General features: G+C 44.0%; 1 protein-coding gene across 1 annotated transcript; it reads left to right on the forward strand.

Annotated features, from left to right (window-relative positions):
• The first annotated feature begins 7556 nt into the window (after nucleotides 1-7556).
• On the forward strand, nucleotides 7557-14703 carry LOC139310010 (zinc finger and SCAN domain-containing protein 22-like). Its single transcript, XM_070934188.1, has 4 exons — nucleotides 7557-8215; nucleotides 9239-9314; nucleotides 10319-10387; nucleotides 13529-14703. The coding sequence occupies exons 1-4, from the start codon at nucleotides 7586-7588 to the stop codon at nucleotides 14575-14577; spliced, it is 1824 nt and encodes a 607-aa protein (XP_070790289.1). The 5' UTR covers nucleotides 7557-7585; the 3' UTR covers nucleotides 14578-14703.
• The last annotated feature ends 5448 nt before the right edge of the window (nucleotides 14704-20151 follow it).

Here is a 20151-nt window from a genome sequence, read left to right on the forward strand (position 1 = left end):
TATCAGGTATTAACAATACAAATAAGCATAAGTCTTTACACCTTGCGTAAAAAGAATTATAATTTAATGCTTTAAGTTAAAATATAAAACAACCACAATTTAACACGCACTATGATTTTATGAGCCAAAATATAAAGAAGAAATTGGGAACTTGTAATGGCTTAGGTTTTGTTGAAAACTGTAAATGAAACAATATTGCTAATGGGAATTTTTTGGATAGTTTTAAGTGGATTGCTGTAAATCTTTGTTTCTGAAACTTAGCAATTTGAAGATGTGTGGACTTCAACTCCCAGAATTCCCCAGACAGCAGTGCTGTCTGGGGAATTCTGGGAGATGACGTTGCTACATCTTAAAGTTGCCTGAGAAACAGTGGTGTAAAAGTTATGTTGTGATAGCTTTATACTATTACTATTACAATAGTACAAACAGCTTTACACTTTGTCCCAAGAACCAACCTCCATGTTGCTAGAAAGAGTTCCCTACGAAGTCAATGCAGGAATACTTCAAGCTCTCCTTCTGAAATTTTGCTTGGAAAGTTGGTGGACTGTACCAGTGCATCTCATATTTCTGTATTAAATAAAGAAGTATGGTACCATGTACTGGAGTAAAAGACCGTTGGTTTCAGCCCTTAGTTTGTTAATTCATGCTGTGTGTGGTATTCTCCCAAATCTTTTCTCACTGGGCGAGATTCCTCATGGATTCCCAATGCTTTGCAGTCTCCGCACTTGCAGCTGCTTCCATTTGGAAATGTGCCAGATCCCTCCATTAAGAATGATAATACAAATAATGCTGCGGTTCACTGCATTTTCTGATCTTTTTTCCCTGAGGTGAAAAAAAATCACTCCTTAGTTTTCAGTTTGCTGTGTGTTCAGGGCCACCGTATAAGCAAGCGTGAATTATTTTGTCTTTCACACCCTTCCAGAAGGCGAAAGAAACGTACAATGAAGCCACCCAGAGTCATCTTGTAAGGGAAATGGGTGGCATAAAAAATTAATAAATAATAAACAAAAGTGAAGGCCTTTTCATGACAAAATGTCAACTCGGCCACCCTTCACAATATGTAAGTTGTGTACACATAAGTTGAGAACTACCTGTATGGAATGCCTATACAGGTAGTTCTCAACTTATGATCACAAAGGCGAAATATACATGTCCCAGGATAATGATGTGAGATCAAATTTTGGTCAATCACTGGGACCAGAGATTTATTCTGAGCTTTTGGACTCATGCCTGGAACCCATCTTCAGGGAATTTCTCTCTCTAGGAAGGCACCACATAGACACAACTCATAGAACAGTCCAAAGCTCATATTTAAGTACCGAGAAATTCCTTGAAGGTCGGCTCCAGCTTGAGTCCAAAAGCTCAGAAGAATAAATCTCTGGTCCCAGTGACCGACCAAAATTTGATCTTGAAAGCTTTTTTGTACCGACTGAACGTACACAGTTCTTCAACTCTTCCCAGTTCAAAAATGAGGCAATAGGGCTAATACAGAGGTGTCAAACTCAAGGCCTAGGAGCCAGATCCAGCCTGCGGGGTACATAGATATGGCCCATGGGGCCGGCCTGGAGACAGCGAAGGGCCCGCCCATGTTGCTTCTGCCAATGAAAACAGAGCTTGGGAGGGCCACATGTGGCAGAGCACTCGGCCACCACAGGTGCCCCCGACACAAGTGATGTTGAGCTGGCCACGCCCACCCTGGCCACGCCCACCCTGCCCCTCCCCCAAGGTCAAACAACCCTGATGCAGCCCTCAATGAAATTGAGTTTGACACCCCTGAGCTAATAGGAAAGTACAGAATCAAGATTAATAAACATAATGTATATGTTTAAAACAAATCTTCAGGAGACCAAGCAAAAAATAGACAAAAGTTGGAGAAAAAGTTGGTTTTTCACTTTAAGTCTGAAAAGTGAACGTGGGATGAGACTCGGTTACTAAGACCTCACCTATTCTGGATCAGTGTTCCTCAACCTTGGCAGCTTGAAGATGTGTGGACTTCAGCTCCCAGAATTCCTCAGCTAGCAGCATAGTCCATGCATCTTAAAAGTTACAGAGATTGAGAAAAGCTGCTCTTGGGAATACCATTCAAAGAGGGAAGACCAACGCTCAACTGGCCCTGAAACAGGAAGAGGTCCCAGCATTCCCTGGATGGAGCTCAGAGAGGAATTCTGGGAAGAGGACTATCGTATCAAGTAGTTGGTTGTGGTCTACTTTGTCAAATGCCATTCTAGCATGGCGTTGGCTCTGCTCCGTTTCAACTAGATTACTTGAGAAACCCAGAATTCATTAGCAACAGGGTTAATTCAGTAAATCATGGTTCGGCTCAATACAAGGTTGTATTGTGTGAACAAAACAATCTTAAAAAGAGCCGAGGTGGCGCAGTGGTTAGGGTGCAGTACTGCAGCTACTTCAGCTGACTGCTAGTTCAGCAGATCAGCGGATCAAATCTTACCGGCTCAAGGCTGACTCAGCCTTCCATCCTTCCGAGGTGGGTAAAATGAGGACCCAGATAGTTAGGGGGCAATATGCTATTTAGTATACTGTCTTTGGTGTAAGCCGCCCAGAGTCCCCGGAGAGTGGGCGGCATAGAAATATGACTAATAAAATAAAATAAAATAAAATAAAAATAAAAATCACAGCCTTAAATCACCTCAAAGGTTTTTTTCTAATTTCTTAGGGGGCTAAGGCATAGTCAAGGCAATGCTTAGATAACAGGAAACATCTTTTTGGTGTCCAGTCTAATTTCTTAGCTAGTCTTCTGGGATATCTTGCTGTAGTTCTGTGGAAACAAGATTCAGACCCAACATTTGGCAAACTCAGATCCTCACACAAGAGATTTGTCCTTGTTGACTCGCCAAGATCTTGCAACACCCATTTTTGTTAATTGTGTAGCACAAAACGTTCCGATCTCTCCCAGTTTTTGAACAGGGACTGGCTATTTCCGTGTTTTCAAATTATGGAAAATCATCATTATTCTGCTTGGCTGAGATGCTGCCCAGCTCCTTCACAGACTGGCTGTTTCTCACTCTGAGCTTCAGCTCTGAAGAAAGATTTAGATCAGAACGTTTTGTGCTACTCGGCGCACAAAATGGGTGTTGCAACGACTTGGCACTCGTTTCACAACCTTGGAATTTAAAAGAAGTGTGGACTTCAATTCCCAGAATTCCCTAGCCAGCATGGTTGTTGAAGACTGGGAATTCTGGGAGTTGAAGTCCACAAGTCTTAAAGCTGCCAAATTTGGGGACCCCTGATTTAGACAGACTGGAACAATTCAGAGCACGGTAACATGGGTGACAGAAGAACTGGAAACGAATTCCCATGAGGACTCAGAGTGGTGAGATGGCTTATATATTACAGGTTGTGTTTCCAGGTTTCCAGGTAAGTTTGAAAAATGTTCGTACGTCACTTTTTTCCCGTGCTGTTGTAACTTTGAACGGTCGCTAAGCAATGTTGTAAATCGAGGATTACCTGTACAGTTCCAGACAAGTGGCTATTCAATCTCTTCTTAAAAACCCGCCAGTGATGGAGCACCCACAATGTCTAGAGCAGTGGTACCCAATATGGGGCCCACCCCCCAAAGGGGGGCAATATGATTTTTAATGGGGGCAATTGGAACCTTGTTGAAACCAAATTAATGGCCTTTTAGGCTTCCTCCATGTGAGTAGGAATCACTTTTTGAATAGTGAGAAATATATGTCACGGTGGGGGGGACGCATCAGGATTTTTAAGATGCTTAGGTGGGGCATGGCCAAAAAAAAGGTTGGGAAACACTGTTCTAGGGGCAAGTCGTTTCACTAGTTGACTCTTCTTATTGTCAGGAAATTTCTCCTAATTTGTAGATTGGATTCTCCCCTTGATTAGTTTCCATCCGTTGCTTCTTGTCCTGCCTTCAGGGGCTTTGGGGAATGGCTTGACTCCCTCTTCTTTGTGGCAGCCCCTGAGATACTAGAACAATGCTATCATGTCACCCCTAGTCCAGAGGTGGATTTCAGCAGGTTCTAACCAGTTCTGGAGAACCGATAGTGGAAATTTTGAGCAGTTCAGAGAATGGTAGTAAAATTCTGATGGCCCCACCTCCATCTATTCTCTGCCTTCCAAGTCCCAGCTGATAGGGAGGAAATGGGAATTTTACAGTATCCTTCCCCTGGAGTGGGGTGGAAATAGGGATTTTACAGTATCCTTCCCTTGGAGTGGGGTGAAAATGGGGATTTTACAGTATCCTTCCCCTGGAGTGGGGTGGGTGGGAATGGGGATTTTACAATATCCTTCCTCTGGAGTGAGGAGGGAATGGGGATTTTACAGTATTCTTCTTCTGGAGTGGGGTGGAAATGGGGATTTTACAGTGACCTTCCCCTGGAGTAGGGTTGGGTGGGAATGGAGATTTTACAGTATCCTTCCCCTGGAGTGGGGTGGAAATGGAGATTATAAAGTATCCTTCCCCTGGAGTGGGGTGGGAATGGAGATTTTACAGTATCCTTCCCCTGGAGTGGGGTGGGTAGGAATGGAGATTTTACAGTATTCTTCCTCTGGAATGAGGAGGGAATGGAGATTTTACAGTATCCTTCCCCTGGAGTGGGGAGGGAATGGGGATTTTGCAGTGACCTTCCCCTGGAGTGGGGTGGGTAGGAATGGAGATTCTACAGTATCCTTCCTCTGGAGTGAGGAAGGAATGGGGATTTTACAGTATCCTTCCCCTGAAGTGGGGTGGGAATGGAGATTTTACAGTATCCTTCCTCTGGAGTGACGAAGAAATGGGGATTTTACAGTATCCTTCCCCTGGAGTAGGGTGGATTGGAATGGAGATTTTACAGTATCCTTCCTCTGGAGTGGAGAGGGAATGGGGATTTTGCAGTGACCTTCCCCTGGAGTGGAGAGGGAAATTGAGATTTTACAGTATCCTTCCCCTGGAGCAGGGAGGGAATGGGGATTTTGCAGTGACCTTCCCCTGGAGTGCAGCGGGAATGGAGATTTTACAGTATCCTTCCCCTGCCACGCCCACCAAGCCACGCCCACAGAACCTGTAGTGAAAAAAATTGAAACCTACCACTGCCCTAGTCCTTCTTTTTATCAGACTAGACTAGACCTACTCCATTCTTGCATACCCTTCTTTATATATCTAAAGGACACGGAAGGTTTTGCTCCTCCCACTGAACACGGATCAACTCCCGAGTGCAACGCGCGGCCCCAGCAACCTGCGGGAATCGCCCGATCCAAACTCGATCTCATCCGGCCGCTCTTCCTCGGCTCCTCCGGTTCGCCAGGGGCCGGCGCGGAGGGGGCGGGCCAGCCCCGGAACCCGAGGAAAACAAGGGCGAACCGAAGCGTCGCGATCCGCCCGAGAGAAGCCGAGCAGCGGATGCCTCCCGCAGCCTTTCCCCTTGCAGGAGACTGCCGAGGCGGCCGGCGATCGTCCTCCCCGCCCAGCCCTGAACCTCCGCCCGGCAGTCCGGAGGGCCAAGCCGGCTCCTTCATCGTTGCGGCTGGAGAAGGAGGCGCTTCCCAGAGCCCTCTTGACCCGGTGCCCGCGGGCCACTGCTGGGCACCAGACAGGTGCTTTCCAATCCCCTGCCAGGTTCGGGTTGGAGACTTGGGGCGGGTTTGCCCATAAGCCACGGCCGATCGCCTACGGGGATGATGGGTTCGGGAGTGGTTGGAGCCTCTCTGAGCTCCTCTCCCAATATGGGAGATGGGGTGGGGGGGGGGCATTTACAATCCTGCCCAGGTTGTCCCTTGGGGTCTTTCCGGGGTTGAGAGTGGAGGTTGGGTGGTTCTGTTGAAAAGCTAAGCAGGACCAAGGTGGGTTTGGACTTGGATGGGAGGCCTGAGTTATAGGCCGGGAAGTTGAGAGACCTCTTGGAAGAATGTTTCCAGGACAGATGGTTCATTTCCGTGCAATTATAGATTTTTTTGGATTTGTTTGGAAATGGACAAACTGACATTTGAAATGAAGGATAAGGTAGACTCAAAATGTTATATAGCGTGGAATAGGTGGTATTTATTTATTTATTTATTTAATCTCTTTTAATTGATTTAATCTCTTTTAATTATCTTAACTTTTGTATTGTATGTATTTTAATTTTGGCTGTTCACCGCCCTGAGTCCCTTTTGGGAGAAGGGCGGTATACAAATTAAATTAAAATTAAAATAAATAAATAAAATATTTATTGGTTCGATTTATATGCAACCCTTCTCCACAGACTCAGGGCGGTTTACAATGCGTTAAGCAATAGCCTTCATACTTTAGTATATACCTGCTTAGTAGGGCTTTCAGGACCCCCCCCCCCCAAGCGGTGTTCTTTTTTATACAAAGTCAGCTTATTGCCCCCACAATCCGGGTCCTCATTTTACCTACCTCGGAAGGATGGAAGGCTGAGTCAACCTTGAGCCTGGTGAGATTTGAACTTGCAGTAATTGCAGGCAGCTGGCAGCTAAGTACTATTTAACAGCACTTTAGTCCTCTGCACCACCAAGGCTCCTTTATGTATGTATGTATGATTGGATAACTCGTAGAAATGAGAGTAAATGGAAAATTTTGTACGATAATAATAATTAACAAATATGCACCGTTAATAAGATAATGGACGTGTGACCAAAGTCACTTTTTCTTTTTATGTATTGTCGTTTGTATTAATATATATGTACCTTGTATATAAATGGTATAATATTTTACTTTTATATGTTTAATAAAGTTTTGTTTTTAAAACCAAAAAAAAAAAAGGACAGATAGTCCTCGACTTACAACAGTTCGTTTAGTGACCGGTTCCAAAGTTACAACAAAAGTGACTTATGGCCGTTTTCCATAGGTATGACTTTTGCAGCCTCCCCATGATCATTTGATCAAAATTCAGATGCACAGCAATTCGTATTTATGAACCAGCTGAGTGCCAGGTTTCTTAAGGGATCTTCAGTGATCGAGTAGGGATCAGAATCTGGATCTCTGTGGTGCCTGTCTAACACTGTCACCCCTAGAACTAGAGATGGCCCTCGACTTACAACAGTTCACTTAGTGACCGTCCGAAGTCACAACAGCACTGAAAAACATGACTCGTGACCGTTTTTCACTCTTATGACCATTTCAGGCATCCCTGTGGTCATGTGATGTACAGTCAGACGTTTGACAACTGACTCTTGTTTATGACGGTTGCAGTGTCCCAGGGACATGTGATCCCCTTTTACGACCTGGTGACAAGCCAAGTCGAGGGGGAAACCAGATTCATTTAACAACCCTGTGGCTAATTTAACAATTGTAGTGATTCACTTAACAAATGTGGGAATAAAAGTCGCAAAAACGGGGGGGGGGGGGCAAAACTCACTTCGCAAATTTCTCGCTTAGCTACATAAATTTTGGGCTCAATTGTGCGGTCGTAAAACGAGGACTACCTATACAATGACTACTTGGGCTGAGAGACTAAAATCCCACGAAATTGCAAATGGACAACTGTGCATATTCTGTTTTTTCTTAGGTCTGCCCTGAAGTCTTCCCTTGGGCATGAAAGCAATGAAGGACGGCGTTTTGATAGAGCCCAGATTGGAAGTGGGACCAGAAGAATCTGGAAAAGCCACCACCCCTCTTACGTCAGAAGGCAGGATGAAGCAGCCAGGATGGGGAGCATCACGCGAGAACAAAGGGGAATCTTGCAAAGCGAGACAACAGTGCTGGGAGGCCCAGTGGCAGGAGTTCCTCAAGACCAGAAGAGGACGAAACCCCCTGATGATGTCAGAGGCTTCCCCCTGGGAAGACCCCAAGGCCTTCCTGGCCTCCTTCGAACAGGTGGCCACAGCTTGCCGCTGGCCCAGAGGAGAATGGACAGCTTGTCTCCGGCCAGCTCTGAGCGGAGGAGTGGAAGAGGCCTTCCGGACCCTGGACGCCAAAGACCAAGAGGATTATGGGAAGGTCAAGGCGGCCATCTTGCGAGGAGAAGCCCTGAGGACGGAAATGCAACGCCGGCATTTTCGACAGTTCTGCTGCCAGGAGGTGGGAGATCCCAGGAGGCTTTACGGCCAGCTCCACCAGCTGTGTCTTCAGTGGTTGAGGCCAGAGAGACGCACCAAGGAGCAGATCCTGGAGCTCCTCATCTTGGAGCAGTTCCTGGCCAGCCTCCCACCTGACCTCCGGAGCTGGATCCAAGCCAGGAGGCCGGACACGTGTCCCCAGGCGGTGGCCCTGGTGGAGGACTTCCTTCGGAGTCAGGAACAGACCAGATCAGGGTCGTGGCAGGTGAAGTTTTAAGAATTAATTCGGAGGGTTTCTATCATGGAATGTTGTGGAAGTGGCTACTGTATAGCCATGCCCCATTTTCAGTTGTCAGCTTACTGCATTTATACTATATACAGGTAGTCCTCGGCTTACAACAGTTCGTTTAGTTCATTTAGTGACCGTTCGAAGTTACAAGGGCACTGAAAAAAGTGACTTATTTTTCACCCTTATGACTGTTGCTGTGTTCCTACTTCCTTCCTTGTGGGAGGAAAAATCAGATGTAGCTTCTCCTGGTGTGAGAATCAGCTCTTTGATTCTCAGACCTCGGTGCCTTCCGCCGTGCCCTTAAAACCTTCTTTTTCCAGCAAGCCGGGCTGGCCTAACACTTTTTAAAATGTTTTTAATTGTTTGTTATTGTTTTTAATCATGGGGCCAAATTTATATATATCTTTTTAAATTGTATTTTAATGTTTGTAGTTGATGCTTTTACTTGGCTGTTCACCGCCCTGAGTCCTCAGGGAGAAGGGCGGTATACAAATTTAAAAATAAATAAATAAATAAATAAATAAATAAATAAATAAATTTTACTTTTTCCTCAGTTGGCCGTATCTAGGAATTATGAAGCACAGTGCAAAACCCCACATTACTGATAGTTGTAATATTTTTAGGAGTGTTTCTGAATCTTGGCAATTTTAAGTTCCCAGAATTCCCCAGTCAGCCATGCTTGGATTCGGGTAGGTAGGCTATAAATCAGTGTTTCTCAGCAGCTCTAAGAGCGCCGGACTTCAGCTCCCAGAATGCCCCTCTTAGAGCTGCTGAGAAACACTGATTTATAGCCTTCCCCAGTCCAAGCAGATTTTTCAAAATGCCTGCAGAAAAAATCACTGTTTATACCTTCAGGATGACATGGTTGGACCCCACCACAGTTATGTAACTTAATTGTTATTGGGCTTGTGTAATAGAGAACGGCTGAGATTTTTTATTTTATGTGTGTATAAAATCAGTCCTTTCACTCTGAATTACAGCATCCTCATTTTTTTTCAGGGTTCCATAAAGGAAGAGCGGATGGATTCCTTACACGTGGAGGAAAAACCTCTGGAAGCTATGAAGACAGAAAATGGTGAGATAGAGAAAGGTAACATTCTTCTGAAAGAGCCATTCCTTTCCTTCCCTTCCCTTCCCTTCCCTTCCCTTCCCTTCCCTTCCCTTCCCTTCCCTTCCCTTCCCTTCCCTTTCCTTTCCTTTCCTTTCCTTTCCTTTCCTTTCCTCTCCTCTCCTCTCCTCTCCTCTCCTCTCCTCTCCTCTCCTCTTCTCTCCTCTCCCCTCTCCTCTCCTCTCCTTTCCTGTCCTTCTTTCCTTTCCTTTCCTTTTTTCCTCTCCTCTCCTCTCCTCTCCTCTCCTCTCCTCTCCTCTCCTCTCCTCTCCTCTCCTCTCCTCTCCTCTCCTCTCCTCTCCCCTTTTTCTTTTTGTCTTTTTGTATTTGTGACATAACTTAGGCTGGTGGAATCGAATGACTTGGGTCAGCTTTCTAGAAAAAAGCATTTGGAGTAAATGCAGTTTAGCCTGCAGGGCATCAAAATGGATGCCTCAATTCTGTCCTTCTGCTTGCTCCGTCTTTGTTAGAAACTTGACAGCTTTAAAATATGTGGACTTCAACTCCCAGAGTTCTGCAGACAGTAATAAGTTTATACTTCTCAAAGTTGCCAAGTTGTAGATCAAGAGCTTGCTGCAGATCCCGGAATCTCATTCTTATTGGAAGCTACTCTGCTTCTCATGAAAGTGCTGAATGAGGAAATGCTGAATGAGGATTTGCCTTTTGACAATTTTCCTCTTATACAAGCAACTCTAAAAATGAAACCCTTCCACCCTTCTTTTCTTCTGCCCCTGCAAATCAGAAGGGATGGACCTTGTCTCTCCCCCCCTCACCCCTCCCTCCCCTTGCCTCTCCCCACCATCCCCCACCCCGCATCATGGGGATTCAGTTCTCAAATCTTCTCCATTCGTAGATCTAAGAGAGGCAGTGTTATTTATTTATTTATGTAGTTTGTCAAACATGTACAAGATAACAGGTATAAGGTAACTGTTATGTTACTATTCCTCAATCCTTTCTTCTTTTCTTTGCAGACCACAAAGTGGGGACTGAGCCAGCCTTCCCAACAGACCAGGAGCAGGGTGGAAACCCAGATTTTTCGGGTAAGGAAGGTTCTTCAAGTCCTACGTATAAAGATCAGCCAATGTGATTGGCTACCTGCAGAATAAGAAAAGCTGATTTTCAGAGTTCACATCCACCATGCACATCTCTGGCAAAGCAAGATGTTTGAGTTTGAATCCATTTGAAACCAGTTTTAATCCATTCCTAGCAACTGAAATAGCAATAGCACTGACTACCCTTAAACTTATATAACCACTTCACAGTGCTTTACAGCTCCTTCTAAGCGGTTTACAGAGTCGGCCTATTGCTCCCAACAGTCCTCATTTTACCCACCTTGGAAGGGACGGAAGGCTGAGTCAACTTTGAGCCGGTAGCTGCTTGCCAAGAACTTTACTCATAAAACAAAATACACACAGTCAAGAATTGTCCAGTTCGTAAAATAAATCCAAGGCCGATAATGTTGTTTCCAAAGATGCAATGTGACTCGATAGTAGTTAGTTTTGTCCGTCACAGAGTCTGAATGGCCACCTCACCCCCTTTTATACCCTGTGGGGTGTGGTCCAGTGACTCAGCCTAATCTCTGGCATGCCTTTTCTTCTGTTGCGCGCGCTTATCTCTACGACGCTGCCGAGGATCCAGCCAAGACTCATTACCCTCATCACTGTCCACCTGTGGCTGCGTGGATGTGCTTGGCCCTGGCCCTATCTCTTGCCCTTCGGCGGACACCGAAGGCATTGCCAGAGAGGAGGGTCCTGGAGAGGGAGGCCTTGCCAACTCCTCTCCTTCACTCTCGGAGTCCTCTCCTGCCGATGACACAGGCTCAGGTAACGGAGCCACAACATACTGCATTCTAACCACTGCACTACCTGGAAATAAGGAACAAATGCTGAGCAAACATTAAGAAAGAAGCTACATCAACCGTAGGTCAGAATGCTGATTTCCAATTACTCGTGAAGTTACCCCTTCCTTACTCCTCCCTCCTGCCTCTTCTTATAGTCAAGTTTAAGCTGCCCCTCCTGACCCTGAAGGGCCCACGAAGGTCAGTCTTTATTGTAATACAGGAAGTCCTCAACGTACAACCACAGTCGGGATCAGAATTTCTGTTTCGAAGCAAGGCGGTTGTTAAGTGTGTCATGCCAGATTTTACAATCATTTTTTTGCCGCTGTTGGAAAGCAAATTACTGCAGCTGTTAAGTGAATGATACATTTGTTAAATGAATCTGGTGGCTCAGCAGACTAAAGCACTGTTATTAACGTCCACTTACATCTGCTGCCTGCAACTACTGCAAGTTCAAATCTCACCAGGCTCAAAGTTGACTCAGCCTTCCATCCTTTCTAAGGTAGGTAAAAATGAGGACCCAGATTATGGGGGCAATAAGCTGACTTTGTATAAATATACAAAAGTATGAAGGCTATTGCTTAACGCATTGTAAGCCGCCCTGAGTCTCCGGAGAAGGGCGGCATATAAATCAAATAAAAAAAAGAAGAAGAAGAAAAAGAATCTGGCTTCCCTGTTGACTTTGCTTGTCAGCTGGGAAGGTTGCAAATGATGATCACATGACCGTAGGATGCTGCAACCCTTGTAAACACACATTGCCAAACATCCGAATTTTGATTGTGTGACTGTGAGATGGTGGTGAGTGTGAGGACAGTTGTAAGTCGCTTTGTTTAGTGACTTTGTAACTTTAAATGGTCACCAAGAGAATGGTTATAAGCGGAGGGCTGCCCGAAATGCATTTTTGGAATGCCATGGTAAGGTTTCTAGCCTTTATTATCTGGATTTTTATTCTTGGCAGCATTCTCTGGGTGCTTTACAAGGTAGAAGCATTATTTCCATATTGCCCCCAACAATCTGGCTCCTCATTTTACAGACTTCGGAAGGATGCGGAAGGCCAAGTCGACCTTGAACCCCATCAGGATTGACTGAGGACCCTTCCCCCCCACATTGTAACATCCCCGTAGTCGTGCGCGATCAGAATTTGGAAGCTTGGCATCTGACTTGTATTTATGACAGTTGAAAGGGTCTCATGGTCATGTGATTACCTTTGGCGACCTTCTGATAAGCAAACTTTATGAGGGAGGCAGATTCACTTAACAATTGTTAACATATTTTTTAACATATTTTTTATTTTTAATTGGTTCGTTATCTTAAACTGGGGCCAAATTAATATATATCCTTTTAATTGTTTTTTAATGTTTGTATTGTATGTTTTTATCTGGCTGTACACCGCCCTGAGTCTTTCAAGAGAAGGTGTGGTATATAAATTTGAAATAAAATAAAATAAATAAATAAATTGTGTTACTAACTTAACAACTGCAGTCAGGGGTGGACTCCTGGGGGTTCAGCAGGGTTCGGGCGATCCTCTAGCCAAGGATCGCCGGGGTTCAGCGAACTCCCAAATCAGGGGCGGGTTCTACTTACTTTTACTACCGGTTCGCAATGGGGTTGCGCACTTCTGCGCATGTGCAGAAGCGTTTTCATGACGTCAGGGTCAGGGGGCGGGGCCTCCCGCCGGTTTTACTACCGGTTTTATAGAACCGGTGCGAACCGGGGGTAACCCACCACTGCCCCAATGCCACCCCTGGCTGACCACGCCCACCCCGCCCCTCCCCTCCCAGGAGTCTCCATGCGGCCCGTTCATCATTCCAGGGAAGTCCAGGGGCTGCGCGGAGAATCTGGGAGGGCAAAAAACGGACCTACCAAAGATTCCAGAAGTCTGGAAACGGGCCTGTTTCTGGCCTCCGGAGGGCCTCTGGACCCCAGGGGAAGCTGTTTTTGCCCTCCTGGAGGCTCAAGGAAAGCCTCCGGAGCCTGGGGAGGGTGAAAAATGCCCCATCCCCCGCCGTGATGTAGGTGGCCGACTAGGCCACCATGGTCACGTCCACTCAGCAACGGGGCAGCGAACCTGTTGCTAAAGGATCTGAAGCCCACCCCTGACTGCAGTGATTCACTTAACAACTGCAGCAAGGAAGGTCATAAAATGGGGCAAAACTCACTTAACCAATGTTTCACTCAGCAACAGAACTGTTGGGCTCAATTAGGGTCGTAGGCTGAGGCCTACCTATCCTGCACTTCAACCATTGTGCTACCCGAGCTCATGGATGTTGTAGGAGAAACCAGACACTGAAAGAAAAGGTAAAGGAATGAGGACTGGTTAAAATGCCTCTTTGTTTCTCTGCAGATGATGTAAGAGAGTGTGAGGTAAATGAAAAGAATTCATATTATGGACAAAATGCCTTGGAAGAAAAATACAGAATAACCCCACAGATAAACTACAGGAATAAGGAAGAGATCGCAGAAATGCAGGGGGAAGGAGCCAAGTCTGAAAACCAGGAGAGAACAGAAAGAGAGAAGGGAAAGAACGAATGTTTAGAATCCCTTATCCAAAATACCAGTAAGTCCAGTAAGGAAGAAATGCCCGTGTTCTCCAAATACGGTAGAAGGTGCCGCTATAGAGTAGAACATGATGTGATCCATTCCAGTGAGGATTATGAAGAATGTCCCAATTCTGAAGAGAACCTCCAGCCTAATTCCTCAACTAGACTGCCGGAGAAAACGAAAATAAGTGAGAAAATGCACTCATTCTTTGAACGTGGGAAACAAAGTTACTCTCAGAATGAAGAACCTCGCCAGTCTTCCGAATATGAGGAAAACGTGACTCACGCAGACTCGCTGAGGAGAATTCCAACATGTCCGACAGAAAATAGACAGTACGAATGCTCTCAGTGTGGGAAACGCTTAAGTACAAGGAGAAACCTGAAATTACACCAGAGAAGTCACACCGGAGAAAAGCCGTACAAATGTTTTCAGTGCGGGAAATGCTTCAGCCAGGCCGGATGTCTGAAGACCCACCAAAGATTTCATACTGGAGAAAAACCTTACAAATGTTCTCAGTGCGGAAAATATTTCAGGCAGGCGGGATACCTGAAGACCCACCAAAGGTTTCACACCGGAGAGAAACCTTACAAATGTTCTCACTGCGATAAATACTTCAGTCAGTCAGGATATCTGAAGACCCACCAAAGATTTCACACCGGAGAGAAACCCTACGAATGTTCACAGTGCGGGAAGTGCTTCAGCACGGGAATTAACTTGAAGAGGCATCAGATGATTCACACCGGAGAAAAACCCTACGAATGTTCACAGTGCGGGAAGTGTTTTAGGCAAGCAGGGAATCTGAAGAGCCATCAAAGAACTCATACCGGAGAGAGACCTTATCAATGTTCTTAGTATGAGAGGTAACTCAGTTGACAACATAGTCTATCATAGTCCTTTCCATACTGATTTGAACTATTCAGGTGACCCTGAAGGCACAGATAAACCTCCAAGTGGCATCGGTAACTCTCAGAAAGAGCGCTAATGACCAGATGACTGCAAGGAATATAAATCCTTCCATCGTCCACCATTCGGTCAGAACTGAAGAAGCTTCTTGGATGAGAAGCGAAACGTCTTCAAGGAAAAATTTGCCTTTTGAAAATTTACCTTTGGGACAACGATGAGCTGGATGATTGACATTCTGCCCAGATAAACTCAACTGACATGTATAATTAAGAAAATATGAGAAACTTCATTGTGAACATATGGAAATATCTGGAAGTAACCGAAACTAGAGAACAATTATCAGAGATTCCATACAAGATTTGACGAACTGTAGGTAGTCTACTTACAGTAATTTGAAATTAAAAGAATGTTATCAGTATTGTATACATTCCAACATCAATCAGGCAGGGTTTCTTCAAAACTTCAAAAAAGAAAAAAAATAGTTTGGGAAGGTGATTCAGGATTTAAACTTGATCATTTGCTTAAGACATTTCCTGGAACAGAATTCCTTTTTAATTCGGGAGTTTAAATTTAATTGATTCAGAAAATTATTGCTTATTAAGATACATTGTCTAGGATCTAGACAGCCTTGGAAACGTTAAATTTTTAAAATGTTAATATCACTTTATAATGCCTTGGTAAGGCCACACTTGGAATACTGCATTCAGTTTTGGTCGCCATGATGTAAAAAAGATGTGGAGACTCTAGAAAGAGTGCAGAGAAGAGCAACAAAGATGATTAGGGGACTGGAGGATAAAACATATGAAGAACGGTTGTTGGAACTGGGTATGTCTAGTTTAATGAAAAGAAGGACTACGGGAGACAGGATAGCAGTGTTCCAATATCTCAGGGGCTGCCCCAAAGAAGAGGGAGTCAAGCTATTCTCCAAAGCACCTGAAGGCAGGACAAGAAGCAATGGGTGGAAACTAATCAAGGAGGGAAGCAACTTAGAACTAAGGAGAAATTTCCTGACAGTTAGAACAATTAATCAGTGGAACAACTTGCCTGCAGAAGTTGTAAATGCTCCAACAGTGGAAGTTTTAAAGAAGAGATTAGATAATCATTTGTCTGAAGTGGTGTAGGGTTTCCTGCCTAAGCAGAAGGTTGGACTAGAAGACTTCCAGAAGGTCCCTTCCAACTGTGTTATTCTAAATTGGGGGGGGGGGGGAATTCTACAGTTTTCTGTAATTAATCCAACTATTTGGTTTATATTTTATTTTCCCTAACTTAAACATTGGTGCAAAGTGTCTGTTATTGTTAGATATGTTATCACAAAAGTTTGGAAATCAAAGGCTTTAGGTTTTAAAGGGTGGTGGATGGAATTGGCAATATTTAGAAGATTGGGAAATTGCCACAGCTGAATGAACGCAACAGTAAAGAGTTTTGAAGATCTCTATATCTGTTTATTCAGAATTTTTAGCTATATTAACATTTTTTTCTAATAAGTAAATAACCTTTGAATATAGAAATATCTTTTGGCTAAAAATATTGACTATGCGTGTTTAAAATTTTTGTATTTATATTTTATCCTTTAGATAGTCACAAATAGATGTTTTTATATCTTAAAAGGGTATCCATTTATCTGTTAAGTATTAGCTTTGGTTTTCAGTTGCATTTATTTCCTATTTTTTGGTCAATTCAGTGCCTCTGTGTGTGCATATTTTAATTTTTGTTAGTTGTTTCAATAAAAAAAAAAGGCAGAAAGAATTATTCCAAAGAGGACAAGTTTCAAATGTGCAGAAATAAATCCCCACATCACCCCACTCCATCCTGAACTGATCCAAAAGACATTGACAAATGTATCTTTTCTTTTATGTACACCGAGAGCGTATGCACCAAGACAAATTCCTTGTGTGTCCAATCACACTTGGCCAATAAAGAATTCTATCTATCTATTCTATCTGTCTTACGAATCTCCCCAGGATAGGAATTTTTTTGCTCATTAAAATGTGATATTGGAGAACCTTCCAATGAATACAGATAGTCCTCAAGTTACAACTGTTCATTTATTGACTGAAGATACGACAGACTCAGAAAAAAGTGACTTATGTAACCTGTTCTTGCACTTTGGATTATCGCACCACCTTTTTTTTTTAAAAAATTTGATTTATATGCCGCCCTTCTCCGGAGACTCAGGGCGGCTTACAGTGCGTTAAGCAATAGCACCAGACAGTGACACATGCAATTAAGACACTTGGCAACCTGCCCATATTTACAACTGGTTGCAGGGTGCTGTGACCATGTGATATAAGAAGAGTAGAGTAGAGTAGAGTAGAGTAGAGTAGAGTAGAGTAGAATAGAGTAGAATAGAATAGAATAGAATAGAATAGAATAGAATAGAATAGAATAGAATAGAATAGAATAGAATAGAATAGAATAGAATAGAATAGAATAGAATAGGAACAGGAACAGGAACAGGAACAGGAACAGGAAGGGACCTTGGAGGTCTTCCTGTCCAGCCCCCTGCTCAAGTAGGAGATCCTATACCCGTGATGGCGAACCTATGGCAGGTGTGCCACAGGTGGCACACAGAGCCCTCTCTGCAGGCACGCGAGCCATTGCTCCAGCTCCGCCCCACTGTGCATGCGCACACACTTCCCGCCAGCCAGCTGGTTTTCGGGTCTCTGCTGCGCATGCACGTAAGGGGTGAGGGGAGCACAGAACAGGTAGAGAAGAGCAACTGTCTGATACACTTGGTTATGTGATATGGTTGAGAGGCACTTTTGCTGCCGTGGCCAATTTTAAGATGTAGTAGTGGCTACCAGCTCAGCAGGCTTCAGAAAATTGTTAGGCTAATTTCTGGAAGTCCTGAAGATCAATGGCTATTAGCTTTGATGGCAGTGGGGCAGCCTTTGAAGGCCATCTCCTGGGAGATGAAAGGTCTCTCTTGAGCAGTTGGTGGGCCACTGTGAAAACAAACTGCATGGCTTATATTCTTGAGATGTCTGTGGGGAAATGAGACGGATCAAAGCAACGTATTAGCAATTAGCAAGAAAGAGCTTGCTAATTCTGGAAAAACTGGCAAAACAGAGTGAGTGGACAAGAACATCCAACGTGGAGCTTCATATGGTAAACCAAAGTACCCCTGAGAGATAACAGGGATGCGACACCATATTCTGTGGGAAAGGTTCTTACCATGACAGAATAAATTGGAATAATGACTTCCCAACCAGCTGAAGCTACTTTTTGAGCTGTAAACCTCCCGTAGTCATTTGGTTGAGATTAGGGGTGAAATCTAAAATTTCTTACTACCGGTTCTGTGGGCATGGGTTGGTGGTGGTGGGGTAATGTGACTGGGTGGGCGTGGCCAACTTTTTTTTTTTTTTTTGCTTTTAAAAGCATTTTTTCTGCAACCTTAAGAGGTTGCAGAAAAAAATGCTTTTAAAAGCCTCTGACGATCAGGCAACTCAGCTGGGATCGTCAGAGGCTTTTAAAGGCATTTTCTTTTCTACAACCTCTTCGGCCGAAGAGGTTGTAGACGATCCCAGCTGAGCCGCGCGATTATCAGAGGCTTTTTTTTTGTTTTACTTTTATAAGCATTTTTTCTGCCAAAGAGGTTGTAGAAAAAATGCTTTTAAAAGTTAAAAAAAAAAAGCCTCTGATGGTTGCGCAGCTCAGCTGGGCATGGGGGGGGGCGCAGGGATTTTTGCTACCAGTTCTCCGAACCACCCGCCGCCATTGCTACTAGATCGGGCGATGCGGTCCGAACCGGGAGCATTTCACCCCTGGTTGAGATGAGAAATTAAATCAATCAGTTAATCCATCAAAGTGGCTGCTGAAGACACTATGGACCAACAGTGCAGATTCAACTAAGTCTCCCAGCCCCAATGCCTGAGAAAATAGCCAGGTCTTCAAAAGGTGAGCAAAATTAGGTCTGTCCTAACCTTGGGTGGCAAGTATCTATGGAGATTCTCAGTCATCCAGGCCATGGTGGTCCCGAAGGTGCCTTTTTTTCAAGAGGCAACTGGACTTCCTTGTTTTTCTTTGAAGCCGTTTCACTTCTCATCCAAGAAGCTTCTTCAGCTCTGATTGGATGGTGGGGAATGGAAGGATTCAGACAGCTGGTCATTTGCTTCCTTTTTATTTTTTTATTTTTTAAAAATAATATTTATTAAATTTCCAAAGATTAAAATACACAGTACCAAAAGAAACATAACACACACAAAAAAGCAAGAAAAAACCACACATACACACACACAACAACAAAAAATATAAGCAACCAAAAACAAACATATCAAAATTTCAATACTAATAACAACTTTTCTGCATCAGTATCTCTAGCCTATTTAACCTCTTTACACAAATTCTACTTCTAAATATCTGTATCTTAAACTTACATCTTTATCTAAATTATATTGGAGTTGAAGTCCACAAGTCTAGGCAGGCAGGCAGAAAGAGCTGCTCACCGATGAGCTTGATTGCAGGCAGGGAGATTCAGTTGCTTGCTGATGCGTGGATTGCGATCGTCATGCGATCAGCAGCTAAGGTAAGCAAGCTGGAGGCTGGGGGGGTGGGGGAGAAAAAAAGAAACTTTTTTTCTTTTACATGGCTCTGGCAATCCAAGCTGAGTTGCCTGATTAGCAGGCAACTCAGCTGGGATGTCAGAGCTTGGCTGGTCAGAGCCATTTAAAAGGAAAAAAAGGCTCTGATGATCGCGCGGCTCAGCTGGGCATGGGGGGCGGGGGCAGGGATTTTTGCTACCGGTTCTCCGAACTGCCCGCCACCATCGCTACCTACTCGCCCGAGCCCGTCCGAACCGGGAGCATTTCACCCGTTTCATAGACAATAGCCAGCACTTTCAATTCCACCTAAAACTTGTACTTAACTGCTCATTAATGGTTTTGGATTCAATGGAATTTTTTTTGGGATGTAACAAAGATTCAGTCCTGCAGTCTATAATTTTTGATTTTTTAAAATTAATGACTTTGATGAAGAAGAGGATGAAGTGCTCATCAAATTTGCAGATGACATAAAACAGTTGGAAGGTGCCTTAAAGTAGAAGTAAAAATTCAGAGCACTTATATGTAAGTTAAAGAAATGAGCAGGAAATAATAGAACAAAATGTACAATTTATGAGTTTGGTTCCTATGCAAGTTATCAGCCTATTTTTTTTTAAAATTTATTTATTTATATTTTTAATTTGATTTATATGCCGCCCTTCTCCGGAGACTCAGGGCGGCTTACAATGCGTTAAGCAATAGCCTTCATACTTTTGTATATTTATACAAAGTCAGCTTATTGCCCCCACAAACTGGGTCCTCATTTCACCTACCTTAGAAAAGATGGAAGGGTGAGTCAACCTTGAGCCTTGGAGAGATTCGAACCAGCAGTAATTGCAGGCAGCTGTGTTAAGAACAGGGTGTTTAGACCACTGTACTATCAAGGCCTATTCCCTAAGAAAGTTTAATCAAGAAACAGAAATGGGCACATGAAAGAACGGAGAATATCTGGTTTGCTAATTTAACTTCTAAAATATATCTCAGA

The sequence above is a fragment of the Pituophis catenifer genome, unplaced genomic scaffold, assembly GCF_029215685.1.
Source record: "Pituophis catenifer annectens isolate HBS135680 unplaced genomic scaffold, rPitCat1.0.hap2 SCAF_2, whole genome shotgun sequence".
Taxonomy (NCBI): domain Eukaryota; kingdom Metazoa; phylum Chordata; class Lepidosauria; order Squamata; family Colubridae; genus Pituophis; species Pituophis catenifer.